At 41.9% G+C, this 25,659-nt stretch overlaps 1 protein-coding gene across 5 annotated transcripts in view; it reads left to right on the top strand.

The window, feature by feature from the left end:
* Nucleotides 1–25,659, top strand: part of XYLT1 (xylosyltransferase 1) — a 204,887-nt gene that overhangs the window by 84,430 nt on the left and 94,798 nt on the right. For 4 of the 5 annotated variants that reach the window (XM_054210998.1, XM_054210997.1, XM_054210999.1 and 1 more), the window contains one exon: nucleotides 15,238–15,769. In XM_054210998.1, coding sequence (XP_054066973.1) covers nucleotides 15,238–15,769 — 532 coding nt within the window. Of the gene's footprint in view, nucleotides 1–10,830; nucleotides 11,047–15,237; nucleotides 15,770–25,659 lie in introns of those variants that run through there. The other variant, XM_054211001.1, reaches the window with a different exon arrangement.

Here is a 25,659-nt window from a genome sequence, read left to right as displayed (position 1 = left end):
GCTCTATCATCATACTGTCTCTGTAAATGAGACTGTGCTCCAGCAATCAGAAGGTTCTCAAAGTTTTTTTTCTAAGAAGTGCGTTACAGTAGCATGTACACCGAGGTTGCTTTTGATTATTAAATACAGTCCTAAAAGAGAACAAGAGAACTCTCCTGTGTATTCTGACTATTGTAGAAGAGGCTGGTCTGTCAAACTTTTAGGTATGCAAGTTTGAGGTTGCTCAGGTTCGTGCTACTGAAGTTAATCATGGGGTTTTCCACATACTGTTTATGGACGAGGCCTGAGAGAGCACATTGTGCGGAGCTGCTTACACATGCACGTGCACACATACACGCAAGAAGTTATGTGTCTACCAAGAATGTAAAAGCATAATAGGACCTGAATTTCCCCATGCTTTCAGAAGAAGCTGGTATACTTCCTTAAGGTCCCTAGGGTAAAGTTTATTTTAGATCACATGAAAAACTGCTGATGGTAAATAAACCTTTGGCATAGTTGCAAGGCCCATGGTTGCCCTTAGAAAGAAGTATTTTTGTGATACGCTAATATGTTAGTTAAAACAATGGAGTATATTGTGATTTGAGTTTTCTGCATGGCATAGTTTATGAATAGTGACTAGCTAAGTTAACATTTTGCTGTGCTGTTTATCTAGTTCTGTTAGTTGAGGACGTGTATATGCTGGGATATGATCATTGACTGTGTGTGGAGTGATTCCTTGTTTCTGACAGAATTGTAAGTGGAGAGTTATGGAAATACGACCATTGTTAACTGCAGTGTAATTACAAATCATTGTTTTGACAGCACTGTGCTTACAGCATGAGTGAAAGGCTGTTATGTGGCTAAAGAAAGTAGGGCACTATACAATCTGGTGTTTGGCTCGAATGTAGTCAGCATGTTTAGTGTAGTACAGAAAAAGGTTTTGGTCTGCAAAATGAATACCCATTCAAGTAAGGGTGGAGGACAGTTTCCTGGAAAACTTTTTGATAGCTAATTTTACTGGAGCTAATAAAATGACAAGTTTTTGAACTTTAAGGTCCATCTTTTTTTGGTGTTCGAAATCTGTATTCTGCTTCAAATCTCTGCTGTATTGCATCATGCTGTTAAAACCAGTCATTTGTATAGTGCTTAATGAACGTATTTGCAAGAACAGAGAATGCTTGCGGAGGCCAGGTACCGGCTGAGTTTTCAGGAAGGCTGAACTGCTGACAGCGGAGCTAAGGAGACAGGTGGCAGAGACCATAATCATGTCGTCTGGCCTTTTCTATTTTTATTTTATTAATGTAACTTACTGATCTTGCAGAAGAACCCTCTATGAAGATAAAAACCAGTATCTAAAACCCTATTTTCTTGACTTGTTTTGTCGTGGGTCTGGAAGTCTGTGCTGTGACCAAGAGGACAGGACACCTTCCAGGATTAATACATGCCTAAGCTTTCAATTTCTGGAGAAAAGGTAATATTTTAAAACATCTCCTAGCACTGGCTGGCACACATTAATGAACTTATAGGAATCATGCCAGTTTATATGAGCAGAAAATTTGGCTATTGAAGGCAAACCATATGTGGTTTTGATGGGAGGGACAATTTCCCTGTTGCCCAGTGCAGGGCTGCTGTGAGAAATGCGCCTGCCCACACCTGGTCACTGCTTTACCAGCACAGCAGGGACGGCCAAGACAGAGTTGCACAGAAAGCTGTGGAGCAGCTTTAGAACAAGAGAACAGTGACCTTGAGGCAGTCCTTGGAGACAGAAGAATAAGAGAGACACTCTTTCCACCCTGCTGTCTCTCTGTTCAGGGGAATGGGCAGGGGAGAGAAGAGTTGGTTAGAAGTAACCTGGCCTCCATGGGTAGAAATGAAATGGTAGAAATAGTTTGTCTTTCACCAGCAAGAGGCTTCACGGGGTCTGTACTACAAGCAAGTGCTGCAAATGTCCACCCATCCCTTCCAGTCCTTAGGGTCCAGGAGCAGTGCCCTACGCTTGCATAAAAGGGTCTGTTTGACTCACTTTGATTAGTGGATACAGGATAATATATTTGGGCCCCATGATACCAAATTTTGTGTTGCCACATATCCAGCACTGGATAACCATTGCTCATCTGCAGTCACCCTGCAGTAAGTACAGATATTGAAGTGTTTATGTTTCAGTCACACAAAACGAGAGGAAACATGGAGGCCTTTCATTCCTGCATGCTTGGTTCAAAGACTTCTTGTGGTGCTGGGCAGGTGAAAAAAGATGTGCATGAATCTATTTCTTTTAGCACTGCTCATATTAATAGGCTTTGCTCTTCATGCTTGTTGTATTGTAATTCTGATTTAACAACATTTATCATTAGAAGATCACTGCAGGGTCTTTAATGATTATAGTTGTTCAAGCTGATAGTCTGAGACTATTAAATAAGCTCCAATTACTTCCCATTTATTTGTGTTGTTTTTTCCCTCCAAGTAACAAAATGTAATCCTGAAGTTCATTATTATTCTTTGCATTGTATTCATCTAAATAGATTTTCTACCTAATTAAGGCTGAATACATTTGTGCTAAACTGACCGTATTTTACAAGGATGTTTTCATTTGTATGTGAAGGCGTCTTTGGTTTCTACCATCCATATTTTAATTATGTTTAATTTCAATAGCTGCCAGAGATCCTATTGTGTGTCTCAGCAATTCACCCTGGGTTTCTCGAGATTGTTTAGATTGGAGTTGAAATAGGCCTCCAGATGAATTTGGTTGGAATCTAGTTAATAACAAGTCACCAGGAAGCAATTTCAAGTGTTTACTACTGCTTTGAAGGATATAAAGTGGATATTAGCTGAATTTTGGATGAAAGAAATAGAGATGAAAGCAGAGAAATTTGGTTCAGATTAGCCGTGTTATTTTTCATGGGGTGAGGTGAGGGTAGGGAAAAAAAAAAAAGATGAACAGGTTGGATGGTAATGGGTATTCAGTGTGGTTATTGTGTCCATATTCTGAATATTGAAGTGATCGAGCTTTACTCCTATACTTATTTTGTGTTCTTTATTTATATACAGTCTCTCTGGAGCACTTTCGTCAAATAATGAAGCAGTACAATTTGGTGATAATTAAAAACACAGAGCATCGCATTTTCATTTCAGTATTAAAATAACCATCAGGACAAACAACTATGTAGATATACCGCTCTTGACTGTACCAGCTGAACTCCTGTCCCACGCCCCAGAGATGTCTGTCGTGGTTTAACCCCAGCCAGCAACTAGGACCATGCAGCTGCTTGCTCACTCCCCCCAGTTGGGATGGGGAAGAAAATCAGAAAAGTAAGGAAAAAACCAAACCTCGTGGGTTGAGATAAAGACAGTTTAATAGGTAGAGGAAAAGCCGTGCGCACAAGCAAAGCGAAACTCCATCATGCATAACGGTTACTTGGGAAGATAAACACCATCTCTCCAGACATCCCCCCCTTCCTTCTTTTTCCCCCAGCTTCATATACTGAGCATGACGTCAGACAGTATGGAATATCCCTTTGGACAGCTGGGGTCAGCTGTCCCGGCTGTGTCTCCTCCCAACTTCTTGTGCACCCCCAGCCCTCTCGCTGGCGGGGCGGTGTGAGGAGCAGAAAAGCCTTGAGGGCTTAGCAACAACCGAAACCATTAGTCCACTATCAACACTATTGCCATCCCAGATGCAAAACATAGCCCCACACCAGCTGCTAGCAAGAAAGTCAAGTCTGTCCCAGCTGAAACCATGACAATGTTCAGCAAGCCCAAGGCCCAGCCCCGTGTGGACATGGGTGCTGTGCCATGCCATGCCATCCCCTGGGTGAAGCATTCTCAGGAAGGAGTGAGAATAGCGCAAGTAGCCCTCTGTTCGTTAAACGGTTGTGAGGCGTTAGTATCTGCTGCTACTCTAGAAAACTGCATATCTTTTCAAATGCTGTTTGAGGGTCCTGTTCAAGGATTGCAAAGTAATAGACATTCATATAAAAAGTCACCTAAATTGCCTTTCCCTTGAGAAAGTGCTGACTTCTTTGTAAGCTCCTTCATGTCTGAACTCTTAGTTGGAAGGATTATAAGATCCACCTTCTCTTGGGAAGAAGCTGTAGGAAAATAAACCTTCAGGGTTTTCCTGAGCTTCCTCAGAAGCTGGGTTTTGTACTGTCAGGCCAGTCCTCCTTCATCTCCTTCCTAGTTTTGTGGTGAATTCTGTTTAAAGATGTGGTTAAGCTGAAATGAATCCAGGAGGCTTAATAACGCTGGTAAATGTTCCAGGCCAGTCGCTCAAAGTGAATGGTCTTTTGAGGGTTTGTTCGCCTGGGAATGGAGCAGTATGTCGTGTCATGAAAGGGTGGGCTCCCTTGCCTGCACTGAGGCAGAGCTAACCGCACTGCAAAGCAGAGGCGAAAACCATTAAAATATGCGTGTGCATATATAGAATCAATCATATATGCACGTGTGTGTGCATATGTTTGTATATGCAGGCAAAAAAGCCTGCCCGAACTCAGTTAGTGTTGATGTTACTCTTGGTGAATTTGACTGGGAGGGACCTTTGCCAAGAGAAGAGCTGCATGCATTAGTCTGGAGTCAGTTAATGAGCTCAAACATCATTTGAAAGGGAACAACATACGTAAACTGGGGGCAGTTACTGGTTATAAATCGAGTTCTGTTACAGGTTGAATAAATTTGGCTAGTCTGTGGTGTCTTCCAGTCCTCATGTGTAAGTACAAATTTTCCTGGGTTTAAGTATGCAGAAAACAAAATTGTCAGTTTTTGCAATACTATGGATATGTGCCTTCACAGCTCCCTCTAGCAGTATTCTGAACTTTTTAATAACCAAATGAACATTCGAAATTACTGTTAAGACAATATAGCTGTTCGTACAGTTACTGTGCTAAGCTGGAACAAATGTGAAAATCTGTTTGGACTCTTGAGGGGTGCAATATTGTTTTACTCCCTAATCTAAATCACTCTGAAACCAAGTCACACGTTAACAAGAAACAGAAAAACTGTTTTGAGGAAAGCAGCCAAAGTTTTAAAGCTGTCTTCATTCTATTTCAAACCAGAACATCTTTCCTTAATGTACAAATGTTATGTATGCAAAAAGGAGGAAAAAAAAAAAAAGGCAGCTTCTATTAATGATATTTTTACAATGTTATTTCTACTCTTTTGGAACACACTGTTGAAGTTGATATTTAAAAAAAACCCAAAAAACAACAAAAAAACCCCCAAAACAAAACCAAAAACCCCCCCACTAACCAACAAAAAAAAAACCCACAAAAAATTAATGATAACATTTTTGGAAAGGAAGGGAAAAGTAATCCTCCTAACAATCGCTTACAAGTGCAGATGTTCCAGTGCAGGGTTGCCCCGCATCTGCACATTGTGGTGGTCCATCTGTTACTCTGCAGCCTTGAAATGCAAGTGTAACAATAGTTTTAGACTAGCAGTGCCTGCAGGTATTTGTTAGCGCTGAATCCTTCAGGACTCATGCTTTTTCACATATCGGAATCCCCCTTTCAACCCAAATGATCGCTTTTTCTCATAATCTTTTTACATGACAGAAAGGACTGTATTTGAAACAATGACATCTTTAATCTTCACCAGCTTGCAAGTTCAAAGTCAATAACTTTGTTTTCACCTTTTGTATCTCTCTCTTTAATGTCAGGCATAAAGTAATTTAGTATATTTCTCACAAGTCTTCAGCCACTGACAATTGAAGTACAATGTATTTATTACAGTGAAAAGGAAAAACATATGGAAAAATCTAACTACATTAACATCTGCTGTCTTTTCTCCATCTGCTCTCTTTGGCTGTGCTTTTGTCCACCTGCCAAAAGCACTAATTTTCCAAGGGCCTTATGATACATCAACCACATCTTCAACTAAAGTTCACAATTTCTTGTTCATTTTGATGGTGTGGCAGGATGTCTGTGTCTCTGCGGCTGCATGACGACTTCAAGCAGAGAAATAGCTGTTTTGTAGTTTGAAAGATGTGGACATGGTAAGACAAGAGACAATAGCGTCGAGTACTGTATCCAGAGTTGATTTTGCATTGTCAGGGTCCTACCCCAACTGGGAGAACACCTTTCTTGACCCACTGGCCTGCTGAGCCATTGAAATGAGTGTCTAAAGGATGTTGAAATCTGTGCCATTGAGCACAGGAGGTGATACCTGCTGCGATGCTCAGCCTCTGGACTGCGGTGCGCTGCAGCACACAGGTGAGATGCCCAAAGCTCCTGCAGAGCCAGCACTGTGGCGGCCCCACGTGTTCAGTCATCCCAGGGAATGAGCTCATTTGGTTTGACAGTGGGAAGGGAGAGAGGATCTAATCCATTCTCCTGCCTTGCTCAGCAATTCTTTGTCTGACTTTTTTTTTCTTTTTTAATTATTATTTATTATCATTATGATGGTTACTATCCTGCTGTATGCATCCAGCAGAATAATGAGCATTTGGATAATTCCAGGCAAATGTCCTGTAGTTTTACTTTACAGTGATGGAGTGATGAAGAAAGATGTTTTTTCTTGGCCTCTCGCTGAAAAGGAGAATGGAGCGAAGCTGCTTCCCATGACAGCCTTGGGAATCAGATGTGGGGTTGAAGTTGCCACGCTCCTTGGCTTGGCAGCCTGCAGCTGCCTGTGGAATGGGTGGTCTGAAGAAGTTTCTTTTTCTTTGGCTGTGTGCCATCTGGGTGCCCAGCTGTTTCAAAAAATTGGATGAAATTGGATTTTTGAGCCCACTGAAGCATAAGGAGTATTTATAATCTCTACTCTTGTTCTGAAGACCACAATGTAATGTTTGTAGTTCTGCTGGGGAGAAAGGTTTTGGTTTCAACTAGGACACAGACCTCAAATATGCAAAGGTTAGAGCAGAAAAATAAAATGCATGCATGAGCATGCTTTATTTATGCTTGAACATACTGAACTTAAAGGCAAATACATATGACAGATGCAAGTGAAAAACGAGTGGAGAGAGGCAGTCTGCAGGTCTGTAAACTACCTGGGCTCTGGCTGAGCCGGGTGTGTGTTATACTTGCAAAAAAATACATGAGCATGAGCAGCCTGTTCTTGTAGAGATGCCATTCTCTGACTTCTCTGACAATTGGAAGGTATCATTATTGAATAAATAACAAGCATTACAAAATAATGTCACAGAGCTGTAAGTAATATTGAACAGAAACTTGTTTTAATTTTCTTCTCATAGTGCTGTTTAAATTCTTCTTGGTCATAGGACAGGTAAAATAGATGGTCCTGTAAAAACGGACCGCATGTCTTTGAGGCTTTGACATGTGATGCAGATTCTGAAGCTGTTCACCACCTCCTTGGGCTGTGCACTGTTTCAGACCAGAGCCTGCAGCGGCACAGCTCACCCCAGTAAAGTGGCAAGTGTCTGCATCAGCTCCGGGCGCTCATTTTGTCTCAGACATGCGTGATCCTGCATGACTGCCCAGTGATTGCATATTTTCACACGTGATCAGTAATTGCTATGTATTTTATTATGTGACAGGAGAAAAAAAAATATTTTTTTTTATAGTCCAGGGGTTTGATTTATACCTGGCCCTCAAAGCCAGCACATCCTTTAGAAGAAGGGTTGTGTGGTTTGTTGTTGCTCAGTGTGTGCATACGTGTATTTCTGGTTGGTTTTGCTGTGTTTTTAAGGTACCAAGCTTTGCCAGGGAAAGAACATGAGAATATGTTCTCAGCACAAAAGATAGCAAATGCCTCCATGCTGGGGAGAAAATCAGTTGTGTCAGATAAACTGAAACTGTGAACATTTGCCATTCAGGGCTTGATTGCACGTGGTCCATCCATCTGTGTAGTATTTATAGGACTTCCTTGATACAGAAATCATACAATGAATAACTTTTCCTGAGAAAGGAGCGTTTTCTTATTGTTGGGACGAAATGCTCTGCACAATGCAATGAACACCTTTTGCAGATAAATGCGAGCTCTTATTGTGTGCCTTTGTGAACTGATTAGGGTTTTCTTTAACTTCCCTTACAAAGCCTCTACAAAAGGAGGCATCTAGCAGCACTGTATTTCTGCAGGTGTGTAGCGGGTGATGCTGGAGTGGTGGCTGCCTGCATGGTATGGGCTCTTCCCCTTGGGCTTGCTGTCTCAAGTTGGAGCCCTCAGCCACGCAAAGTCTGTGTGCTCTTGCCATCTGCAGAGCTGATGCACATCAGGCTGCTGATGTTTGTGTCTGATGACTTATACGTACATTAGGTTCTCTCTCTGAAAGCAATCTGAAATTGGTCTGGTGTGGGCTTTTTGCAGAAATTAACGGTCATACCGCCTAATCCTGGCTGTTGGCGGTGGCACCCCATCCAGGGTCAGTCTGAAACTATGCAAGTTGGTTCCTAATGGCTTTATAGCATATTCTAGTCTTACACCAGGGATACCCCACAGAGAACGTGCTGGTTTATTGGAGTTTTTCCTGGGTCAGTATTGCAACCACAGTCTTTCACCTCCTGCCTTTAGGATGCAGGACACAGAACTGTACCTGGAAGATTATGTGAGAATTTGTAACCTATATTTTCTAAACTGGGCAAACCCAAATGTACATTTATGCTTGAATATACTGAACTTAGAGGCAAATACATATGACAGATGCAAGTGAAAAACATGTGGAGGGAGGCAGTCTGCAGGTCTGTAAACTACCTGGGCTCTGGCTGAGCCGGGTGTGCGTTGTACTTGCAAAAAAGCCTTTGAGAATGTTAACAGGGTGTCATTAAAATCCAGTCATGATTAGAGACAGCTGTAAATTTTTTACAGATTCTCTGTATTTGTGCTAGCTACAGTGAGCGGCAGCTACTGTTGGGTCTGTAGTAGGTGACAGCATCAGTTTATTCTATGGTCTTCTCAGTAAATTGCAAAGGCTCTGCCTTTGTCTCTGTAGGAACCTGGGCTTTCTCTCCTGAGATAGCTGGGAGTTTGAATTCAATCCAGATCCCCAGTCTGAGCCCCAGACCCTCAATCACCATAGATATTGTGGCTAATATACCAAAGAGCACGTGTTTTGTGTGACAGATTTTAATAAAACACACTAAAGGTGGAGTTTGGAGAATTAAAACCTGTGTGTTCAACAAGGAGCAGAATTCAAACTCTTTCATTACATGCAATGAATCTTAGCTTAAAATGATATTTTTGCATTAATGTTATATTATTATTTTTAGCATCAGTGGCAATCAGTATGTTAATTGCCAATGACCTCATGGACACTCCTCAGTACAGACTGTTCTTTCCCAGTTTGGGAGTATTTGCTTGTTATTGTTATTGCTGAATTGCAGCGTGCGCACATGCAGAAGAGGCCCCACAGTCATTAAAACTCTCCCTGACAGGGCTCTCACCATTGAGTACTTGGCAGTTAACCTCTCCACATATCTTCTGAGGATCATATAAAGTTAGGAATGAAAATCTCTGTTTCTGGAAGTCCTTCTCTCAGGCCTGTGTTCTGTGATAGATATCCATAGTGTCACAATTGAGCTTTGAAATATGGCGCTACACAGCGATGAAAAGCCTTCAAATGTTTCTTTATAAAGGCTGTAAACAGAGTTGACTTTTAAAATGTAGGAAAAAATACTTTGACCTGATCCTGCGCTTCTCTGTGAGAGTGGAATGGCTTTCATTGGCATTGGGAGCAGGAGTGGGTCATTACTGAGCTCTAGACATGACCCCCCCCGTGGGAAGGTGCACCATTTTCACTGTTAGTCCCCAAAGGGAGGCTGTGTCACCCCGGGGCTGCCGGAGAAGCACACGTAGGATAACACAGAAAGGGACTGTTTTGCCAGGAGTGTAGTGGAAGCACAGTTGAAATACACGCGCTTGGGTGGCATGTGTTACATCTGAGATCTGTAATATTGGGTAATTTTTATAGGATAGCCTCCCAAACGAGCTGGATTTGGATAGAGCCTCTTCTGATGTATGTCTGTTTTAAAGAGAATTACTCTATTGCAAAGACCAGAACAGTGCTTTCTATAGTAACTTTTTTGTGAGTTCTGTGGGTGAGATTAAGTCTATACAACAACAAAAAATAGCAGTGTCGGGTGTTGGTTTGAAAATAGTGCTTTCATCTTGACCGTGGATACATACAGGCTATATTAGTAGGCTCTCAGCTTCTAATTTGGGCCTGGTATAACCTTCCATTTTTTCAGTGTATTTAATGTGATTTGTAAGCGCAAAAAGAGATAAGAAGGTGCTAGTAACAAATAGCTAGACAAAAGTTGAAAAAGATGATGTTTAAAACAGCGAACTTGCCAATGTATGCCCCATGGTACTGTCAGAGCCAGGAACGCCTAGTTTCAAGATCATCTTTCTCCAGGATGACTTTGTCCTGACTTGAATGTCTTAGATATCCATGGCAAATAAAGGCTGCAATTAATCCAGCACCATAAAAATTAAATATTGCAGAGCAAGTAAAACCCATCCTCCTGTAGCCAGCTGAAAAACCAGATGCGCTGCTTTTGTTTGTACCCCTGAACTTCACGAATGAACACAATTTATTGTCAGCAGCTGCTGCTGTGTTAAGCTCAGAGTGCCGAGCTTCATTCTCCCTGCACTGCAAACATGTGTACGCTCTGCTGTCACGTATGGATCCTATCTTGAAATCATTATGCCATAAAAATCACGCCTGGCTTTGGTGAAAGTTATTGTGAGAGAGAGATGCAGATGAAAGGTGAAGGGAGATTTCTGGGTTTGTGGCATTTAACACTTGCATCAACAGGTGTGGGATTGTGTGAGGATGTAATTTGACTGTCCAACTGGGGTATTTGTTACACATCCTTATTTTTCAATGTATATCTATAGCTCTGGGTTGGTACAGTTGTTCTGCAGACTGTGCTTTATTTTTAGGTCTTGCTGCTTCCAAAGAGATGTCTCTGCAGACGCCACATGTCCTCCATGGCGGGGAAGTTTTGTGGTGTTTGCTGTTCCTGCAGGCAGGGAAGAGTTACAGCTGAGATTAGTTTTGTGCCTGCCTTTGAAACATTTAAAATTCATTTGTCTTTTCAAATTCCAGCATGTAGACTTGGAGGAGCATTTCCCAGAGGGGGGCAAAGCCCTTGAAGGAGGAAAACATTTAAAGAGGTGAACCTTACACTAGTAAATATGCTGTTTACTTTGTTTTCTTTTCTCCTGAGGTTTCATCACGGCTTTCTACTGCTCTCTTCCAGTGCAGTACATCAGCCGGGTGGGAACATTCTACTTAAACACCCGGAGCTGCAGCCTCTGCCGGTCCCAGGGCAGCTGCGCAGCTTGACCGGCTGCTCATGGGCACAGGGGTGGTAGTACAGACAGCAAAGATCTGGACTGAAATATCACATAGGTATCAAGTCAGATGCCGTTTGAAATGGGAATGGGCCCAAACCTCATCCTTTGAGGCTTTGTCAAGCTACAGAGAGGTTTGGATGGGGCAGGAGGGCAGAGCATGGGGCAGGGCTGGGCACTCCTTGGGACATGGGAGGGTGTGTGCCTGTTGCTGTGGTTCAGGCCAATGGCTCGTTTGTGGGTAATAAGAATTACCATGAAAAACCAGCAACAGTGAACATCTCCTCTCCCTTCCCTTCCCCTTTATCAACATTCCATTTGCTGTATGGATTAGGATTTAATTTTTTTCTTTAAAGACAAAAATCGTTTAGCGAGAGTCAGACTGTGAGAGGGAGTGTTGCCAAGCTACGCAGAAATATCCTATCGCAGCATCACCTTTAGAGACCTTGGAAAGAGTTGAATGAAGAAGACAGATTTTTATTATTTCTTTTTTTCCCGTCATTGCAGCTAGATGTTTTGGCCCTAAGTTGCAGCATGGTGGGATGCTCCAGTTACCAATAAAAAGTACTTTGAACTGTATTAACAATGAAAACTGATGATAGGGATGTTTTGCATTAATGTGGGGTGGTGTCCCTGTAGCTGTCTCCACGCTGCTGTTGTTGAAACCCAACAAATTAAGTTCACGTTTGCTGTTTCATAGTTTCCTTTGTAATTTGCAACTTAACCAGTTGAAGTTTAAGGACTACTTATAAAGAATAGCTTAGGCTGTGTTTGGGGTATGAAATTTATATTACTAGAATTAGTAGTATCTTGGATGCTTCTTGTATTTAAGTTTCGTATAACTGGGGGACAAAATGGTTGAAAGAGACAGGAGAAAGCTCTGGGTGACCCACTGCAGTTATGGATTGCACCATCTGCGCAGATTTACCTCAACCCCTTTGTGTCTCACTTAGTTATTCTAATTTATACATCAAGAAAATTGCAACTCCAGATAGCTCTGTGTGTTCCTGCCTACGTTGGAGGGCTGGTACAATGTCCTGCTGTCAAAAAGGGAACAGTAAATATGTGTTAAAGGGTAATCGCAGTGTGTGTTCTGATTCTTTGTGGTCAGTGTAATTTAAATTAGGCGTGTAGCTGTATATATATGCCATGCACACAGTCATATATGCACATATATATATTCATATATATATGCACAGGAGTGCATGGCATCTTGCATTTAATTATTTGATGAGAGGAAATGAGCGTAGAAGAAATGTGACAGCACAACAATTAAACTTTCTGAGCTATTTCACATATACAAATCCAAGATCCAAGTGCATTAAAATAAAGCAAGTCAAAATATACAAGTGGCATAACTAAGCTGAGGTTTTGGAGTTGGCTGAACAACAAAGGGAACATGACAACTATCAAACATCTGAAGTCTCAAAGCAGTGGCACCTCAGTGGAGATGTTTTGGGTATGGTGTTAATAAGCTTTACGTTTGTCTTGCTCTATTTGCAGTTTGCTGCTGGGTTTAGAGCAGTCTTTTTCTTTGAAGATACATTGGAGATACAGGCTAAGTGGAGGGACCTCGTCTCTGAAAATAAGAGGTTTTCTTTTAGTTTGGTCATTCATGGGAATTGAGGGCTGTCTTGAAACTATTTTTTGTTTGTTTTGTTTTCTCTTGAGTGTCCAAAGAAAAGGAATGAAGCTGGAAAAGGGTCTACAGCACAAGTCTTAAGTGGAGTGGCTGAGGGAACTGGAGTTGTTCAGCCTGGAGAAAAGGAGGCCGAGGGGACTCCCTCTCTACAACTCCCTGAAAGGAGGGTGTAGGGAGGTGGGGGTCGGTCTCTTCTTCCTAGTAACAAGCGATGGGACAAGAGGAAATGGCCTCAAGTTGCATCGGGGGAGGCTTAGATTGGATATTAGGAAAAATTTCTTCACTGAAAGGGTTATGAAATATTGGAACAGGCTCTGCCCACTCAAGTGGTTGAGTCACCATCCCTGGAGGTATTTAAAAGATGTGTAGATGTGGCGCTTAGGGACATGGTTTAGTGGTGGACTTGGTAGTGTTAGGTTTACGGTTGGACTGCATGATCTTATGGGTGTTTTGCAACCTAAATGATACTATGATTCTATAAAAAATGCTATCCCTTTTTTTTTCTCCTTAAAAAATAAGAGAGGGAAAAAGATTTGATTTCATGTGTGCCCTTAGAAATTTGAAAGATAATTATTTTTTTAAAAAAGATACATTGTCTCCAAACTAGAAGTATTCTGTTTGAAAAACATTTGCGTTTTAGTTTGGGGGGTTTTTTTAGTTGGTTTGTTGTTGTTTTTTTTCTTAAACTTCTCTGCATTCCTCCCTGTCTGACAGCTAAAGTTACTTGTGAGCTGGAGATATTCGTGGAGAGAGAATCACTTTAGTCACTCACAGAACCATATCTTCTAATGAATAAAATATTCAAATATTTCTCATTGCTGAGCTGCAGAGGTCAAAGTGATACTAACTCCCTGCGTGGCCTTGGATAAGTCATTATCTCCCTCTCCTTCCTCTGCAAAACCTGGCTGTTAAGTAGTTCCTTGCAGAAGAGGTGTGAGAAACAATTAGCTAATGCTAGTAAAATGTCTTGAATACAAAATGTGGTTCATAGGTGCTAAGGGTGGCTCCCATCAGTCATCATTAGCAGATGCTGTCATTTACCAGCCTCTGATTTTTAGGTCTTTCAGGAGTGGAAAGAAAACAGGAGAGACTCAAAGTCTATCAGTATTTATACTCCTGTCTTCAGATGTATTAATAACAGTTCCCCATTGATTTCATCTGCTACTGATCGCTTTAATAAATGGAGATATTTCCTGTTCCACAGATCTAAAAGTTGTGTCCCCCACTAGCCTGAGGACTAGTTTCTGCATCTGGAGCAAAGATAGCTCAACCTCACCCATCCCTGGCTATCAGACAGGTTCCCATTTGACACTAATATACACATATAAGTGCCTCTCAGTTTTGTTCTAGTCTGTTGCCTCTTTTCTAGAGCAGAGTGCCTTGTTCTTTATTGCTTCTAGGATACCTGGGATAATCCTCCTTGTTCATTGGTGTTAAAAACTTGCTCTGCTGTTGATGGGCTAGGACAAGTTCCTGTGGTAATAGGTGGAGGCAGGAGTGAAATCATGAAGAAAAGCATTATTCTGCATCAGACAAATAAATGACATGGTCTATTCCTTTTCCTTTATATGATATATTTTAAATGTTGGAACATTATGGTCTGTGTATTTATCGAAGCACGCCCAGTGTGGAGAAGAGGAATGTGGTTCTTGAGAGCTGACATCTGAGCTTGGCTCTGCCCTCCTGGGGAGCCTGAGCATCTGCAGCTGCTCCCCCTGGCACACAGTGCTTGTTGCTGCCACAGCTTCCCACCTGCGGCAAGGCGGCAACGCACCCCGTGGGAAACACTTCTTATTATGTAGAAACTCAAAAAAAGCAGAATTTAGGAAGGGCTTGGTTTGTAGCAAAGTTACCTCACTGAAAGAAAGCTTGGGTTATAAAGTCATGTGGTGCTTTCTGCAGAGGAATGGGGCAGTTCCTGGGATACCAACCTGCGGTCATTAACACAAGGGGTGGAGGAAAGCATTGAAGGACCTGCTCTCACTCCATCGAAACCTGAGTTGGTTTTGCCATTGATCTCGCTCCATCGAAACCTGAGTTGGTTTTGCCATTGATTTTTAATGGTGTCAGGGTGAAGTCTCTGGTTAATAATTGCTCACAAACCTGTGTGAAACCTTCCTGCTCCATCTGAGATGGGGGTTGGACTCTGGCTCGGTGATGAAGGGAGTGCAGGTTGTGGTTGTCTGCACTGACTTGGGCAGCTCAGAGGCCTCTCTCAGCTCCATCTTTCTGTTATGAACCCTGACGTGGGGATTTTTTTGCAGTATGTTGGATTGTAATTGTTGTACGTTTCATGTAAGAAATGCTTGTAATGCATGGGATGTGACTATTTTTAGTAAGATGAGTATAATTTTTCTCCCCATTTATAGGATGGCTATTTTTCCCACCGACCGAAAGAGAAAATGCGAACAGACAGCAATAATGAAAATTCAGTCCCCAAGGACTTTGAAAATATTGATAACAGTAACTTTGCTCCCAGGACTCAGAGGCAAAAACACCAGTCTGAGCTGGTGAAAAAACCCCTTAGCAAGCAAAAGGAGCACTTGAGAAAGAAACTGGAAGAGGAGAAGATGAAGGAGAACTTGCTGCTGGGGAAGAACTCCAATGAGGTGGTGCAATTCAGTGATCACCCCAGAAAAAACAGCAGCAGCATCAGCAACAACAATTTCAAGGAGATTCATATGTCTCCCAGACAGCATCATTTAAAAAAAAATGGAAACAGCTCCCCTGAACTGAGATACGATCAGCCACCAAAGTGTGAGGTAACAGGCAAAGAGGCAATCTCAGCCATGTCCCGGGCTAAATCTAAGCAGTGTCGGCAGGAGATCGCAGACGTGTATTGTCAGCACAAGCATGGAAAGCTGATGCCGGAGAAGGTGACGCGTTTCTGTACGCTGGAGGGTAAGTTGGTAGATGGTGATGGAGAAATAACACGGTATCTCGGGGGAAGGATTCTATATAATTGAAATGGCCTTCTGATGGCAAAAAAATGGCTTTATTGCAGGAATGTATAAGGTACTTAGTGAAGATGAGGGGAGGGTTTGAGGATGTTTTAAACAGAGAGTTATATGGATGTCACAAGATCCTTGGTAGATTCCTATAGAATTTTTTTCATTTCCACCAGATTTTTATTACACTGTGTGATCTAGGTATTCAGCTCCTGTTTCTTTTACTTCTTAATGTACAGGCACAGAGAAGAGTAGTCAAAGTCTTGTTATTCTGTAGAGGAGTTGCGTGCTTTTTGGGGATCAGGGAACAGCCATGGTGAATTTTGGTGCCTTATGCTAGCCGATAAATGAGTGGTATTGCTGTTATGGCCCTATGGCCGTTTTTCTGGCACAGCGGAGTCCTAGCTAATAATCAGGACTGCTAAGCATTTTGATAACCCAGATAATTATCAGAAGTATAATACAATTTCTAAAAGCATGGGAAAAAAATCCAAATTTGTCTCACTTCTATTTTTAATGTTCTTCAGTCAGCAAAAGTAATTTTCAAAATCACTGTCGTAGAGAGTCAGTTACCTCTGTTAGCCTAAGCCAAGCTTTGATTTGTTGCTTTTGGTTTCTCCGTGCAGTCAGATACATGAGGTATCTCGCAGTGTTCTGTTAGTTTGCATGTGTGAGGTGACCTTTTCCTACTTTTCAAGAAGAGTGCTTCATGTGCCACCGTTCATTTAGCCGTAAGCTTCCCATACAGTAAAGTGCTTTTTTTTTTTTTGCCTTTTTTTTTTTTCTAAAGCATTGATCAGTTGATTGAAGTAGGTATCGGTCAAGGAACAGCATTATCCGGAGCAACACTTGTTTATACAGCAGTCCAAAGTCCCCATCCTGTAATTGACACTTCAGCCCATGCATGTAAGGATATGCCGATGTCATCATCCAAGCTGAAAGGGCAGAGTGACTTTTACAAACAAGAGAATAGATCTTGCTTTGAGATGGTACCGTAAACATGGTCAGCCATGGCCATTAGGGGATGTTTAGTTTCTTTCATTAGGAATATTTAGTTACATCCTCTAATCCCCATGGTTTATCTGTTTATTGCACCATCACAAAACAGTGGTTGCTATTGGGTGGTTTTGGTGTGGGAGGGAGGAGGATCCATGTTGCTGTTACCTAAATTAGGGGGCTAAACTCCCTGTACAGACAGTGGAAAAAAGGAGGTGCCCCAGAGAATGTTTCTAAACAAGAGTATCGCTCTCTAATAGGAAGCTTAGGCTTTTAATTGAGATGATGCATATAACCAGGATGAACAGTGTGAGCACCCCATTTCCCACCCCAGTGCATTTGTGACTGTTTTGTTTTGGTTTTTACCATGTCTCTTTTGGTGTTTTTTTTTTATCCCTTTCTTATCTTGTGGTAATACTCAAAATCATTAAGCTGGGTGGGCAAACGTTGGAGATAAAGAATTAATGGAGCAGGCAGAAGACTTGGTGACTCCCTGGGAAGCAGGTAGAGGGACAGCAAAGGCAGCACAAGCAGAGGGGTAATAATTGAGAAAAACCAGGCATCAGTGAGCACCCCTGGGTGCCCCTGAGGGCCCATTGGGGTGCCACTGATGGAATCCACTCTCATAACCATGTCCTTGGTATCCTTCCCTCTTCTTCTCTAATGACAGGAGAGTCAGCTCTGGTCTGTGAGAAAGCTGATGGAGGTCAGCAACTTGCAGACACTGTCCTCCACTTTTTGGATCAAGCACATATCTTAGTAATGTCATCAATGCTATATACCTTGTGTAGGGTAAATGCGTCACATATACAAATATGCAAGTGATATCCTGGAGAGAGCTGGAAGATGCATTGTCATTAGTGTGAGTGCACGCTGCTGCTGTGCGCAATTTTGTACACACCTATGATTCCATTCGCTTCCTGGTAACCTGTCTCCCAGGGATGCAGGGTGACTTTCCAGGAGTTTTGAACAACTGCCAGTCTTAAAAACAGGCTTCTCAAGAAATATTTCTTGCTTCTTTTTTAAATACTGAATTTATCTCATATGCCCTTCAGTACCGTAGTCTTAGAACCAAGAACAGTATCACCTTTTACGCTTCAAGCCTTTCAGCGTATACGTGCATTGCACAGTGGTATAAATGCTTCTTTTGTAGTAGGACATAGAAAAACACCCAGGAAAACTGGCAGCTACAGAGATGACTAGAGAAATGGAAAAGTTGTCCAAATATGGGTTTATTGTAAAATGCACGTGGATTTAGTAACCACTAAGGTTATTAATGGTAACCTTACAAGGTATGGATATATACCACGTGAAAAAATTATGTGTAAAAAGACCGTGTCTACAATTTTTAGGTTTGCAGTGCTAGAGTTTCATTTAGATTTTTATTGTAGGCAGTAATGCTTGTTTAAAAAGAATAATTGAGGGATGTCTTAACTTAGACAGATGGATTCTCTTGGAAAAGGTTGACTTTTCTTTGCCTCAAGGTTATTTTGTCCTGCCCATGCTGACAGCTGAAGTTAAGCGCTTCAGCAGCCAGATTTTCTTGGCAGAAAATCTGGACATCCTGTGTTACACACAGGGTTGCTCTAGAGCAGATTTGGGAGCTTTGCTGTGGGGAAGTGATAAAGCAGCAGCATGCTGAATGGGACACGAGTTGCTTATGCAGGTGGTGTCAATGCACAAGCAGATTGGGATATCAGGCCTACGGCGGAGATCCAGACTTTGAAGTCACTTCTCAAATGTCTGAATACAGGACTATCAAGACAGACATGTACGAACCCCAAAACTAAAGGTGCCCGGTGCCTACCAAGAAGGCCTTATACGTATATAACTTGGTAGGTCCCTTAAATTTTATGGCCCTGTTAAAGATAAGTTGACTGAGTCTAACTACGTTGTGGTCTCAGATCTCTCCTCCCCACTACAGAACATAAATACTGCTGCTGTTCTCTCACAGACTGGCTCCATCCCTCATCAAAGGTGTCTTCATCAACTCCAGAGGTCCTTTAAAGGAGTTGAACTTGGTTAGGAAATGTTTGTGAGGACATCACCTTTTGGGAATATATGACACCCTGTTGTTAGGATCGCTTGCAGGGGGAGGTCTGGGTAGAGGTCTTGCCACTTAATGCATCAAAAAAAGCTATATGCTGTTTGTCAGCAAAAGTCAGACGGACCGGGGACTGGGGTCTATGTATTCAGCATGTGAGTGCTATTCCTTTCAGTTTGGTTTGAAAAAAGTTTTCCTGTCTGTTTTCAGTGGAGCTGTGAAGTATAAATATTTATGCATTGCAGCAGCACATTCATCCATTATCCCAACATATAAACGTGTTCCCAGTGCTGTGGTTTCCATTGAGATGTCATCCGGCATTTAATCCCCTTGGATCCTGTCTCAGCTGATCAAAAGCACAAAGTTGCTAAGTGTAGCTATCAATCATGGACATGACTCCATCCAGCTGGATTGTTGTAAATGTTAAGTGATATGTTCACTTGAGCGGTTATCAACAGGAACGGGATCTTACAAGCTGTTTCTTTTTTCTTTTAAGTATTTTATTGTTTCCAAAGGCAACAGGCAAAGGAAGTTTAATATAACTATCTTCAGCGTATAAAAGAAAGGATCATTAAAACCAAGAGCATCATGTTTACTACCTGTTTGACATGGAGGCGTTATTTCCATGAGAATAAGAGGACACAGGCTGCAGTCCCTCTAAGGACATCTCAGAGAGACAACACTGCTGATGCAGCAAAACGGGACGTGGCAACTTTACCTGTTGCCTGACTTATAGAGCGTGAGAACTGGCATTTCCCAACAAGCCAGTCCTGAAAACAGGGTACAAACACTATGGGATAGGGAATTGGTGTCAAGGGCTGTAGGTGCAGCCTTATCCAAAGTCATGGCTAAGATCAAGGCAACAGGAAGCTTGCAACTCACTCTTCACTTAGAAGGGAATTGGAGTTGGTAGAAGTGTGTTTTGAGAGGAAATGCAGTCAGTGAAGGTAAGAGGGGAAAGGTAGGTTCAGCACAAGGTTAGATGAGCAAAGGGCAAATCCAGTCCTGTGCAGGCTGGGGAAAGGGTACAGGGAGACATGATACAGAGATCAGCAACCCATGGACAACGTGGCAGACTTTTTCCTTGCTGGGGCCATCTCCAGCCTGATCCTATACAGGCCAGACTAGAGACACTTATACCCCTGGTGTGCCAGACTCACTTCTGCCCACCAAAGCTGTTGCTGGACCTGGACCAGCTGCCTCCTTTACTTGTGCATCATCGTACATGGCCCTCCTCCTGTGCAGAGGTTCTGGGAAGAAGCAGAAGTTTCAATGCAAATTCTTGGCTCTAAAATAAGCCTCATTCTGTACATAGATAAATTCTTCTTTGACATAATACAAGTGACCTGATCTGTGACACGTTTCCCCCAGCAGAATCCCTTATTACCATTGGCAGGAGTACAGTTTATAATGGCCACTGTGACCCTGGCTGCTGAGATTGCTGCCCAGATTATTGGGCAGCAATGCGATTACAATTCCACAACTCCACATTTCAACATGCATATTAAATTTGTGACTTCTATTTGCAGCCTTCCTTCTGCAATGAAAACAGTCCAGCTTTTGACCCACTGGCTGGATTCAGTCCCCGAATTCTCTGTTTTTCACTTTCACGTGGATTGTGGTAGTTTGTAGCCTGGAATCCCTTGCCTTGCAAGTTCGCTGGATATGCAGCATGGTTCCTCCTTAGTCATTGGCACACCCTGTTCCTTAAGTCATCGCAGGCATGGTGCCAAGTGGTATCTGCATCAGTCCTCCTCTGGGCCAGCTTCTCTAGGCTGCCATATTCCCAGGGGAGACTCTGGCCTAATCCTTATCATTAATTACCCAACTGGGTTTATGCTTGACCCAGATTTATGGCCCTAGATAGACCAAAAGTATGTAACAGGTTTTTTTTAAGGGGTGTTTTCTAAGATGTAGCTCTAGCAAAAGAAAAGTCCCTAGAAAAGCAGAGAGCCACAAGTGAGCCTGATTTATTTCCCCTTGGCTCTTCTGTTGTCTTTTCTTAGTTTATAAATCAAACAGGTTTTCTGCTACCTTCATCCCTGTGGGGTAAACCCAACTCATAAATAAAGTAAAAAAATAATCAAGCTACCCTCATTCCACATCATTCATCAGCACTGAAAGAGTTCTTTGCAGATTAGACCACTTTCTCCCTGGTTGCTTATTGATAATGCTGCTCTGGCGCACTGAAGGAAGAGCTTTCAGTTTCTTACAGGCTGTTTAGATGAAATTTTTCCATTTCATTTTAGAAAACACAGCTTTCTTTTCATTTTCAAACTGTGAGAAATGGGCTCTAGAGCTCTATTTACTGAATAATATGCACAGGTAATAGCAATCTGCATGTCTATAATGTTTTTGTCTGACAACTTCAAAGCGCACAACAGAAGGAGGTATGATTTGCAGGAAGGGAGAGGGTAAGCCACTAAGATGCCAAATACTTATGGGGTGGAGTGGAGCAGTTCTTCAAGGCATGGAAACGAGAGCATCCTCGATATAATTTTAAAAGAATGGGAGCTGTAACTAAGCCAATACAGAATTTCATCTGCTCAATATGCATGCACACAGTGACAAATAAACATATGACTTTATTTAGCTTTCACATTTTTGGCAATGCATTTTTGGACTCGCTGGGTTTGATCTAAAGATATTGAACCTCAAATTTGTCTCTTTCTTCTGGTTTCAGAATTCCAAATGACATTGACTGCTGCTGCTTTTCTGTATGTTTAATCTGTTAGTGTGACGAAATTACTGTGGTGAGCTATACACGGTTTAAGGAGCATGTAAGAGCCACTGCACGTGCAGCCCAGACAGCAGTTTAATTTGCTGCACCACAGATGACTCTGGTTGCAATAAATTTACTGTGAGTAGACTAATTGCAAAATAACTCTAATTGAGTAGTTATCAGTGAACAACATCCTGTGGAACAAAACTGCTTACAATTAATAGCATTTAAGCCATACGCTGGTATTCTGCAGAACACTAAGATGTAATTACACTGTGTACAGAGATTGTGTTCTGTTCTGGAAACTATGTTTCCAGCACTTCTTTCATTATAAAGGGCCGTTTCGAGATTTAGTATTTGCATTTTAGGCGAAATGAGTTTATGAAATAAGTGGTGTCTCTCTCCTCTCCCCTTATATGTGTAAAGCAGAACCAGTTCTAATAAAATCAGTGAAGCTGTGGCAGGAAGAATGTATGTTACCAGTGATTCTCAGATTAATTTTTATGGCCACATAGACAAGTTTGGGTAGTTAAAATTAGGATATAAGTAATGAAAAGAGACTTGGTTGTTTTGGCTGAAGATGGAACCTACCTCATTGTATGGATGAGGTCTGGGGTATATAATTTATGTGATGAAAATGCATGTAGATGCTAGGACCCAAAGTGCACGTAAGCCCCTGTCACCAGGCTGGATGTGCAGGCAGGTGTCCCACCGTAGGGCTGCCTGCGTTGCTCTTGGGTGAGCAGTGCACTCTGGTCAATTGAGGGGAGTGATGAGGCAGCCTTGATGTAAGAGCTGCCAAAATGCTTCCCCCTGCTCACAGATGAGTTTTTCCCCCGGCAGAGGGACAAATGAACGAATTATCCTCAGAAACTGTATCTAACCAGCGGGTCAGAAACTGGACAAGTTTCTTTGCAGAAGGAAGATCTGTGTACACCTTGTAAGAGAGCTGGAATTGTTAGAAATGTCCTTGTGGCATCCCAAAACAGGTTGACATTGTCTTGGCACCTCTCTACATCTCTGGGGACAGCTGCAGTGTAGGAGACTGGTGTTTCTCAGTCATTGCAGAGATGAAGGATTCTTCTCCCAAAAATGAGACCGTTATCAGCGCGGGCTAGTGCTGTTGGTGCTGTCTTGGGCAGTTTCAGCTTTGGATTTAGAAGAAATTCAGTGAGAGGAAAACTGTGTAGGGTGTCTGTGCCAATTAATCCTTTCATTTACGTACAGATAATTCCTGTCTAGATGATCTGCAAGTTTAGAAGTGGGAGAATGAAATCAGAGTACTGTAAAGCAAGTGCCAAAAGCAATGCATGACACAAGGAATGGAGGGCAAAAGGGTTGGAAAATTTATGGTCAGCAGCCCTAGTTCTCACCAACTCTCTGTTTTGGAAAATTATATCGTTTTATGGAGCATTAAAGGGGGAGCATGGGCAAGCGTGGGAGAGGATAATGGCTAAGTCTGTGCTTGCTGCAAACCTCTTGGGAAGAGAGCACGACGGTAGCAGAAGCTTAGTGAATATTTTGATAAAGATTACTGTGTGTAGAGAGATGAAAGAAAAGTACTTAAGTGATCACTAATGCTTGCCAGGGATCCGGAAATGTGTGGACAGAGCGTTAGGGAGAGAGTCAAATACAACTATGGCTAGAGAAAAGTATTGGTACAATGGTATGACCTGGGAGGGGGGAAAAAAAAAAAAAAAGACAAACAAAACCCCAAACCCAAAAGAAACCCACCTCCCCCTGTAGCGGGAAAACCTGAGCCATCTGGCATTCATGGTTTTTTTTCCATATAAAATAGGTGTTGGACTTCTGGAGTGGACTCATTACAGTGATTTTAGTAGACAGAACTTTAAGAGGAAACATGGCTTCTAATTATTTTTATTCAATGTTAAGCAAGTAGCTGTGCGATGTAAATGCACAGTAGTACTGAACTGAGCTTGAGTTAAGGTTGCATAGGCAGCCTCAATGTTATATTCTTTCCTAATTTGACTTTGCAACCATAACAAAACTGTGTTAGTGTGTCATTGTTACGTACTAATTGTAAGCAGGCAACAATAACTTCCAGATTTGCCTAAAACGTCACCAAGGACACAAGGAGATTGCTGGGGCTGACTCGCTAGAAATTCAGTTTTGCCTTTCTAACCATTGCACTTCTCTGAGTACCATTACTTAGCAAAGTAATACTCTGTTTTCACAGGAATCTACAGCTGGTGAACTGTTGTTTTCAGAATGGGGAAGTGTCATGTCCCAAAAATCCCACATTAGCTGCGGCTCAAGGTTGCCACACTTTGGTTTTAAGTCAGTGGCACTGACTGTATTACTTTTAAAAATAATTGGAGGGAAAAGTCTTGACAATTTCCTCCTCCTGAGCTGGGGCAAAGAATTTTCCTCTTTTGCGGGTTCTTGAAAACAAATGCTTTAACTATTCACAGAGTTTGTTACAGGATTAAGTATATGGTTAAAGGGAATGCACCGCTTTTCAGGCAGGTTTTTGAAAGGTTACATTTATTTGATATATTTCAGGAATTGCTGGGCTTCAAGACCAGTGGCTGTTTTGTCATGTCTTTCCTTGGAAATGAGGAAGAGTTGTTTAAGGGATCTACTGTCAATTAAAATGCCAACAGTCTAGGCATGAAGCCAATCTTACAGGACATTAATGCCATTTTAAGGCTTCAAACCACAATTTAGTTGTTTCTGTTGCAAAAATTTCTGATGCAGAAGGTAGTTTTAAAACATCTGTCTTTTTTCTCCTTAGGTAATCATGACTTCTATAGAAATGTGAATGACAAGAATCTGTAGCTGAGCAACCTTGGAAAAGATTTTGAAATTGCTCAATGTATATTTAGTCTTCCAAATAAATGCTCATCTTTGATAGTTTGAGAGCACGTTAGAAGTGAATAGCTCTGATTCCTTACTCACACTATTTTAATATCCATGATATGTCAGTGATTTATCATCTAGTTGTGTCAAAGAAGTTATTCCTGATTGGCACCTTTGTAAGGAATAACAGAGTACTCCCAACTCCCAGTATCTTCTGCTGTCACTATCAGGCTTTGTTGAATGCACATTAAACTCTGTAGTATTCTATTTACAGTGTTACTATAAAATAAGATACTGGTTTTAAAGTCCTGTCCCTATGGAAAGGTTCATGGCAAAAGTCCATTATTTTCCTTCTCTAGTTTTCTCATCATCCCCCAGGGAGGCCTAAGAATTTTTCAGTCCTTTCTCCTAGAGCTTGCTGTAGCTGAGTCATCACTACCATCTCTTGTGGTTGGTGCATACCCATCTGTCATCTTCCAGTGGATGTCACTGTAAGAATGGTGTGAGATTTAACCCAAAAACCATAATTATGCTGCAGGAAAATCATTATTAACTGAAACTCTGCAGTTTATTGAAAATAATTTGAATAGTGATTGTATGTGCTTTCAAATTGTGAAATTCATAGGATTTGTTCTGCAGGACTTAATTGCTTGTTGCCTTTTAAAACAGGATTTCTCTGTATAGCTATTCTCCTGATAAAACAAGTCTTCTATGGGCAGCACTGCCGGAAGGGCATTGGCCATACTCCAGTGGCTGCATTCCCTGCTGCACCACCTTCTCTTATGCTGCTGCAACTTTTCTGGGTGTTAAAAGTTTTGAAGAAAGGCCCTTCTATCTCCTAACGATGTGCTTTGTCTAGACTGAGGAGAGTGGGTGCATTTAGGTTGTCAGTGGGTGGTATATATTAGGCTTGTCAGTAAGCATATGAAGGCTTGGTTCAGACATGGGTTCAAGTTTCCTATTCATCATTACTGTATATATGCTGGCTGTGTTTTGGAGGGACCATGTTGTTCTCCACAGGCGGTGATATTCAGCGAAAACTTCAACTTCACATATTTTTCTTAACAGCAGTATGGATGCTGCCTTTGGGTTATACCAGGAGTTTAGAAAAAACGCCTGCATCCTCATGAATCAAAAGCTTTTATTTAGACACCGCTCTCCCAACCTTGCGTTATTTCCTGAGGAATCACTAGCGTGGCAAATGAAGATTCTTGTAAGAGGACATCCTTCTGACCTCTGCCATGCTGATGGTTTGTGGGCC

This window comes from Rissa tridactyla, chromosome 8 (genome assembly GCF_028500815.1).
Source record: "Rissa tridactyla isolate bRisTri1 chromosome 8, bRisTri1.patW.cur.20221130, whole genome shotgun sequence".
NCBI classification, from domain to species: domain Eukaryota; kingdom Metazoa; phylum Chordata; class Aves; order Charadriiformes; family Laridae; genus Rissa; species Rissa tridactyla.
The sequence above is the reverse complement of the archived record's forward strand: the minus strand, read 5'-3'. Positions and strand labels throughout refer to the sequence as shown.